This window comes from Megalops cyprinoides, chromosome 12, assembly GCF_013368585.1.
Source record: "Megalops cyprinoides isolate fMegCyp1 chromosome 12, fMegCyp1.pri, whole genome shotgun sequence".
In the NCBI taxonomy this organism is placed as follows: domain Eukaryota; kingdom Metazoa; phylum Chordata; class Actinopteri; order Elopiformes; family Megalopidae; genus Megalops; species Megalops cyprinoides.
This window is the reverse complement of record NC_050594.1, coordinates 17,519,514-17,527,672: the sequence shown is the minus strand read 5'-3', so window position 1 is coordinate 17,527,672 and position 8,159 is coordinate 17,519,514. Positions and strand designations below refer to the sequence as shown.

Genomic DNA, 8,159 nt, shown 5'->3' with positions numbered 1-8,159 from the left:
TTAATCATGGCCGATTATTCAGAATGAATCACAAGACAACAGGATAAAAAGAAATTGTCTCAATATTTGACGTCCATTTCCATTTCCCCTCACCATAGCCCCATTTGTTAAACAGGAACGCCCCTTGAACCAATCAGATACAGCGTCACTGTTCACCTGGCAACCGCTATGACAGATGCAAATGAAAGGGAATGAATAAGTTTTGTTCAGTTCCCAGAATAAAACATACCAAGGCAATCAATTTATAGCATTTGATTATATGATAAAGTTCATATAATACGAAAATGGTTAAGCAGACTATTCAGATTTTTGCCCGCATCAGACCAACTAAGAAAACCACATCGGTGAGTAGCTAGTTAGCAAACAAAGTTCCTGTTGCACTTCCACGTTAGCAGGTAGTTCGCTAGCTAGCTAGCATACGTACTAAACGGCATGTGCAAGGTGCAAATGATAATGCTAACTACTTTACTGTGAATCGTGGCTCATAAATAAATGTGCAGTAAAACGATTGATGCATTTTGTCAATGCGTCTGGAAGTAACCAAGGTTAACAGGATAATAACTACGAATTGAACTCAAATGCTCTGGTAGCTAAAATGAGAACGGGACAGTGAGCGTTTTTCATGCTCAAATGAGTCAATTCGGATTATGTTCAATAAATGATGCTTTATTTGAAACTGTCGTGTGAAGTATGATAACTTTTTGTTTGAGCTACCAGGTTTTTATCTTTGACCTGTCAGTGTCTAGGTGATATTAATATTATGACTTACGTATAATATGCGTAATTGGATAATAAAACGAGTTCAGTGGCATATGATTATCTACATCTCACTTCTTAACAAACATTTAGTGAAGGAAAGTTTGCCAAATGCCACATATTAACCGCCCATTTCTTGGCACCATACTGTAAATTAAATTCCATAATGCCAGTAAATCTATCAGCATGTTAAAGTTGTACAGTTGTTGTTTTGTGTGATTTCTAATGATGGATGTGCCTTCCTTGCTATATACATGACGTAAAAATACTTATTTGCTAATTTAAAAAATCCAAAATGAATAATGAAGTTAATCAAAACTACGACATGACACATACCGAATATTACGGCGAGCTTCATTTAAGGTAACATTGATTTTTTACAGCTACTAATAATTTTTATTGTTTAAAGGTTTTCAACGAGCTTTACGAAACTAAAGTATGAACAAATGCTTCTCTCTGTATGTATTTTAAAGCATCTCACCCGCTTCATTTCCTCGATTTAATTAGCGGGAGAGTTTAAATTCACGTTTTTAGAATGTCTACAGTGTCTACAGTTCCTGTTGTGCAAATTAAAAGTACAACGTCTGGTGTTGCTAAGGGGCTTACATGAAGCAATAGCTGTTATATCACAAACACACACTTACACAATATTACCCCATTATAGCTGTAGTTTTATTGTCATTGTAGAAATTTGACTATAGCTATATTGTTAATGTCACAAAGGGTCTTGGTGCTAGTGTTGAGGCCTGTACTGGTTAGGATTGCTTATCAACCCTTGTTATAAAAAGTATATTTGGGGATTAAGCCACCCAGTTGTTGGACAGTGTCTCCTTATGCCTCCTGGATGTGTGGACTGTGCAGTACCTCGACTGCTTTTTTTTGTGTAAAAATGTGGGTTTGATTTTTGGTAGCTGTCCGTTTACTTCACACCCCTTTTGATGCTCTGCAGTTTATTGATCCTTCAGAAATGAACTTTATATCATGCTTTAGAGGAGGGCCAAGCGAACCAGACTTCAGATCTGGGCCTGTATTTATCAAGCACCTGAGAATCTGCTAAAAGCACTTGTAGGAGTGAAATATATCCTACCTTAGAGTAGGCAATGAGAGTTATGCCTGTTACTCTGACTACTCTCAGATGGGAATAAGACCATTTCATATGAGCAGATCTTTGATTTTTACAATGTGTAGTGCTGCCAACAAGTGGTAGTGATGCCAATTGTCACAGTTTGTGCCATATGCTCACAAAATGCCCAATGCAGTCATTGAAAGCAGTAGTGCTGTCTTAGCACTGCAATTTGTGAACATGATCAAACATCTAATAAATGTGAACAAATACTATCAAATAGCATGGATGGTCTCCATTCTAAATCACCATGGGAGCAACAATTATGGTGGTTGTTTTTGTTAATAATCACAATAATATAATGTTTGTCAAGATTATATTGTTTTATTTTTTCATTATAGTTAAAATTGACTTAATTTCAAATTTCCATGATTGTAGTAGACTATGTATGTAAGTCTGCAGCTTTCAAATATTATGCAGAATTGTGTTATTATGCTCTTGTACTTTACTTGTGCATCCGCAAGCAGTCATGGGAATGGAGTCAACAGCGATGGTTTTTGGAGGTTACCCTTGACATCGAACACATGACATCCTAGCGATGAAATTGTTTTCAAAATAAAAACTTTCCCCTGTCTCCAAGAAACAAGAAATTACTTTTATTAAAGTTGTAAGTGGTGACATTCTTCTTGCGGAAGGAGTGAAAATGTCTCTGACAAGGTCAGTAACATATCACGTAAAATATCTGATGGATGTATTTTTACAGTGCCGTGTTGTCACATGCATGTAAAACGTATTTGCTCTCCTGAAAAATGAGTGCCTCGATGTAGCAGTATGACAGTCTTAACTACCGGGTTAGGACATCTTGCAAAGGCTCCTAAATATCTGCTAAGGTAGGAGTACTTTTACGCCTAAACAATCTTGATAAATAGCTTTTATTCTCAGGAGTGAGAGTAGGTCCAAATTGACGCTTAGGACCTATTTCTCATTGACGCTGAGACCCTTTATGAATACGGGCCCTGATGTGATCAGGCTTGGTCTCTGGAGGTCCGGTGTTGCTAGTACAGACTGATAACTAAAGATTCTGAATCTGTGCAGTAGTATTACATTCTTCTGAATATGTTTGCATTATGCCCCTGTGCATAAGAGGAGCAGATAACCTTGAGCAGTCAGTACAAAAGAAGTGTGAGCATGGTGAAAAAAATCATGTTAACAAGCATACCTTTGATGGCATCTTCGGTTAATTGTACTTATTTTATATTTTTAATTCTGTTATTATAAGTTTGTGTTACAATAAATTGGTTTTATATTCTGTTGAGCCATATATTCTCTATGACTGTGCCATATGCTCCTCCACCTTCTGTAGTTTCTGGCCCTTTCATCCATGTGTGTCTGTAAACACTTTGTAGTGGCTGTGGAGGGACCCTCACTGTGGGCCACAGCTGTGTGAACCTCTCCTCTCTCAGGGCCTGTCTTGAGTCTTCAGAAGTGTCCTCAGAGTTATAGAACAAGCCCGACAAGGACCTGAAGTGGAAACAGCCTGGGCGACAGACCAAAAGAGCCCTCCACCCCCTCAACACATCATCGTTTATTGTCCAAGCGGAGCTACTAATGGAAGCGTGATTTGATTATGCTGGGGGCGTCGGGGGCACGTAACATGGTTAATACCGTAAAGAGCCATGGAACAATTGGAAGGCCACTCTGCCCCAGGGTTGTGCAAGGCCTCCAGACACTCATCCTCCGCACTTAACGAGGACCAGAGGATCACCTCTGCAGGCGCAGCGATGAAAAAGATCCAATTATTTTGGTCTCATCTTTTATTTGTTTGGCACGGTGATTCAGTGTGGTTTTACAGTGTTATCCTTTCAAAACATGAAGAGACATATGTTAGAGCTTAAGGTGGCTGGTGGTGAGGAGCTAAGAGCACATCAGGCTATCCTTGCGCAATGCCTCTGTCATATAAAAGAAGGAAAATGATTGGTACTGTGTTTCCATGCCTTATTCTGTGTGCTGCAGGAGGTTATGTGGTCGGTCTTGGCCTTGTTTAGTGTTGAAGGTCCAGAACTTGTATCTAAAGGAAGTCCTGATAAATTTGACTCTCTCTCTCCCAGGTGTACTCCGTAGATGATGATGAGGAGAAGGCCGGCTCCACTCTGGAGTTTGTGGTGCCGAGGGACCTAGCCGATGGCTTCATCAACAACAAAAAAGAGAGCTACAGATTCAGGTGAGGTGAAAAAGAGAGAACATTCCACTTCCTTTTTGCTCCCGTGAGTCTGTCTGTCTCTCCCACAGCTGCACAATGGCCTCTCAGGGGCTCACAGTTATTAGAATATTTGGAGTTACAAGGACTAGTGGATTCTGACCTTGTGAGGGTTAATTCAGAGGGATTATTCAAAACTTCTAACATGTGGTATATGTTGATATATACTTTCGAAAGATGAGGCGCTGAGCTTTTCTTAGAAACCACAAATGGAAGCACTCGTTAGCGAGTTTGCTGCCGATTTCATAAGTCAGAGTTGCAACATCTGGCTTATTCTGGTTGTGAAGGCTGGAGTGCTATCAACTGGGCAGGGCCGTGCTTCGGCCAGTGCTTTCACAGTTCCAGGTCCCAACAGCAGACACAGTGAGCTCTTTTAACCACCATGCTTTTAATAGACTGCGGAGGTTCCCTGCGCTCATGGAAATAAAGGATCAAATTTAGAGCATAAAAGGCTGCTTCTTTTTCTAATCCATCCCACTTTGGATTCCATCGACTGAGGTGGGGCTTGCTTGTAAGAAAGTGTGACTAACCTTCCATAGACATGGAAATTTACAAGGACACGTGGAGAACTTTTCAGACCAAGCTCAATTTTGTCATTAGGCCTACCTTACATGTGCTTAGCAGACGCTCCTTTCCAGAGTGACATACATAGCTTCAGAATCAGAATAGACTTAGAAAGAGAATAGACTTTATTGTCATTGCGGTGGGGGTACAACGAAATTGTGGGTGGTCTGCAACAACAGCGCACTGTGGAACATTTATATAAACACAATACAAATAAGGCACACGACATAGAAAAAAATATACAAAATGTACAATACAATACAATAAATACAATAAAATACAAATTTAAAAAGAAGACACATTGTAAATGGGGGGGGGTGTCAGTGTTTGTTAGCAGTCCGTATGGCCCAGGGGAAGAAGCTATTGGTTAGTCTGGTGGTGTGGGACTTGATTGACCTGAAGCGCCGTCCAGAGGGCAACAGGTCAAACAGGTGATAGGAGGGATGTGAGGGGTCTCCTGTGATGGCCTTAATTTTACTGAGGCAGCGGGATCTGGATATGTCGTCCAGGGAGGGCAGAGGGCAGCTGGTAATTATTTGGGCGGTGTTAACAACCCTCCGCACAGCCTTCCTGTCCTCAGCTGTGGAGCCTGCGTACCACACCCCCAGAGAGTATGTTAATATGCTCTCCACAGAGGAGTGATAGAAGGCCAGCAGCAGCTTCTTGTCCAGGTTGTTCTTCCTGAGGACACGCAGGAAGTGCAGCCGCTGCTGAGCCTTCTTCACTAAGGCCTTGGTGTTGGATGACCAGGAGAGATCTGCAGAGATGTGGGTGCCCAGAAACCTGAAGGTGGTGACAGTTTCCACACATTCTCCGTTGATGAGGAGAGGGGCGTGGACTTGTCTGTGTTTCCTGAAGTCCATGATAAGTTCTTTTGTTTTAAGGACGTTCAGTGACAAGTTATTTTCTGAGCACCACACAGACAGTTTCTCTATCTCAGCCCTGTATGCCATCTCATCCCCATCAGAGATGAGCCCAACCATGGAGTTGTCGTCCGCAAACTTAATGATGACGTAGGTTGGGTGGGACGGAGTGCAGTCATAAATGTACAGAGCGTACAGTAGGGGGCTCAGCACGCAGCCCTGAGGAGAACCAGTGCTGAGTGTGAGCGTGGAGGAGAGGTGGGGGCCAAGTCAGACAGATTGTGGGCGGTTTGTGAAAAAATGTTTGATCCAGGTGCAGGTGGGGAGGGGGATCTGTAGTTTGAACAGTTTGGTAACTAATATGTCTGGGATGATTGTGTTAAACGCTGAGCTGTTGTTGTCCATGAGGTAGCCCTCCATCTTCCTCCTGTAGACCTCCTTGGCATGTTGGATGCCTCTTCTCAGGTTGGCTCTGGTAATGCTGTACAGTGAGCTGTCTCCCGTCCTGAAGGCAGAGTTACGAGCTCTGATCAGAGTCTGGATCCCTTTATAGAGCTGGATATTTACTGTAACGGTTCAGGTTCAGTAGCATGCCCAAGTTTATCACAGCAGTGGCTCACTTGCAAATGGAACCGGCAACTTTTGGGTTGTGACCTGTGCTTCTTAACCACTACATTGCGTTGTAATATATCTTAGACCGTGTCGGCCTAATATAAGAACAAATTTAAATCATGACAAAAGTGTCAGCGTGTCATTTCTCTATAACTGAACCTAGTTCTGGAAGTTATTCGCTGCATTTATTGTTTTCCGTATGAAGGGGCACTCTCTAGTATCAGTTTAATGTGTTCAGGCTGTCTGGTATAGACCTGAAATGTATACAGTTGCTGCGTTCATAATGCTTTTTTAATCGTAATCATTGCATTAACCGTGTAACAGTGGCATCAATATGGTCAGTATCCTGAGTATCCAGTATCTTTGGTGACCCAAATGTGTTGCAGAGGTGCCATGACTGTGAAATGTCTGGTCTGACCTTTGCACTCAGACTTCCTGTAACTTCCTGTGTCTTTGTGTTTAAGGTTCCAGAAAGTGTTTGATCAAGAAGCTAACCAGGACGAGATCTTCGAGGCCATCGCCAAGCCAGTTGCTGACAGGTGAGCTGACCAGTGGCTCTGTGCTCTACTAACTGGACCAGGCTTGTTCTTTTTGTGCCAGCCTGGGGTAACATCAGCTTCTGGAGTGAGCGGGAGTTGCGGCGCACTGGGTCATCTGGCACCATGGGGCGGGCAGAATGCCGTGTCTGGTGATCCGGTACCGCGCAGTGCTGGTAGCTGTAAGTTTGTCTTCCGGTCTGTCGGACCACACCGACTCTGCAGCGCTGGAGATAGAAGGCAGGCTACAGAGACAGTAAGCTGAGCTAGTGCAAAGACGGAAATGAAGGAGAGCTGTGAGTTTTGGCTTGTCCAAATACCAAACCACTAAGTGGAGAACTGGGAGGCGAGGTGCCACGCTCTGCTATTCTGTCTATGTGAAAAATTCTCCTCTCTCCGCAAGTCGCAGTGGGACGTAGACACTGTTTATTGTTTCTGATGCACTTTGAAATTCTCCTCTTGGCTGTCAGAATGCTTCTTTAAAAGAGCAGTACCATCTTGGCCCTGCTGCCATAAATGCAAGAAGTGTAACATCTGGAAAACAAGTGCAAACTTGTTTGAAATATGTAATGATTTTGCTATTAGTCTTTTTTTAACATGCACATTTTTACAGTCCTATTATTATATAACTTTCTATTGCATGGTTGCTGTAAATAGTAAAGATAGCCTGTGATGTAAGTAATCTATATGGTAGTGATGGAGTGCTATTTATGACCAGTGTTTCTGTTCCCTTTGGCTAATACACTTGACCTGAATTGCTCTGGTCTGGATGTCAGTTATGTAAGTTACACAATGTGAACTAACCTGCATAATGAGCACATTACTATAAAGTACAACTGTTTGAATGCTATCTCCCATGCACATTGCATGAGATGGCAATCTGTACTGAACTGACAGGAAAACTCTTCCAAAACCTCCTCAGAGGGGCAACCATGGAAAAAAAAAAACCAAAACAGCAAACATTCAGTTTCTCTGTGGGCTTTATTTAGGGAAGCTCTTAAAACAAGCATTACTCATTGTTTTTCCTTCAAGTCCTCAAAGCCGCGCCCTTTGAGTGGCCATTGGGCCTGTAATTATCGTGACGAGGGACCGGACCAAACGGGACGGGATGGGACGGGACAGGGTGGCAGGACCTCACAGTGAATGGCCCTTCTCTCCATAGCTCTGGGAGATCACCAGAGCCTTTATCCCACCAGGCCCAGCTGTGTGTGTTCCAGCTGGTCTCCTGGAGGGAGAAAGTGTAACTTTTGCTCACTGCCTCTGTCCACACTGACAGTTACAGTGCAACTGCCAAAGAGTGCGTGGTGTTTATGGAGAAATTAGTGTCTGATAACGCCCTCTCCCTGCGGGGCTCCGCCCGAGTCAGCTGAGGACACTGCCACTCCCGTAAGGATGCCAGGCTCTGGAATGACAGGAATAAAAATATTACCAATGTTCGGCGCTGCTTTTGCCAGAGCGCTGTTATTTTCACCAAAGTGGGACGTCTCATATAGTGTTTTTTTGTGGCG

The 8,159-nt window shown here is 42.9% G+C and overlaps 1 protein-coding gene across 1 annotated transcript in view; it reads left to right on the top strand.

Annotated features, from left to right (window-relative positions):
* Positions 1–284: 284 nt before the first annotated feature.
* The window catches only part of kif6 (kinesin family member 6), an 80,892-nt gene continuing 73,017 nt past the window's right edge, over positions 285–8,159 (top strand). Inside the window, exons 1-3 of the mRNA XM_036542260.1 lie at positions 285–344; positions 3,928–4,040; positions 6,580–6,654. Of these exons, the coding sequence (XP_036398153.1) occupies positions 285–344; positions 3,928–4,040; positions 6,580–6,654 (248 nt within the window). The remainder of the gene's footprint in view (positions 345–3,927; positions 4,041–6,579; positions 6,655–8,159) is intronic.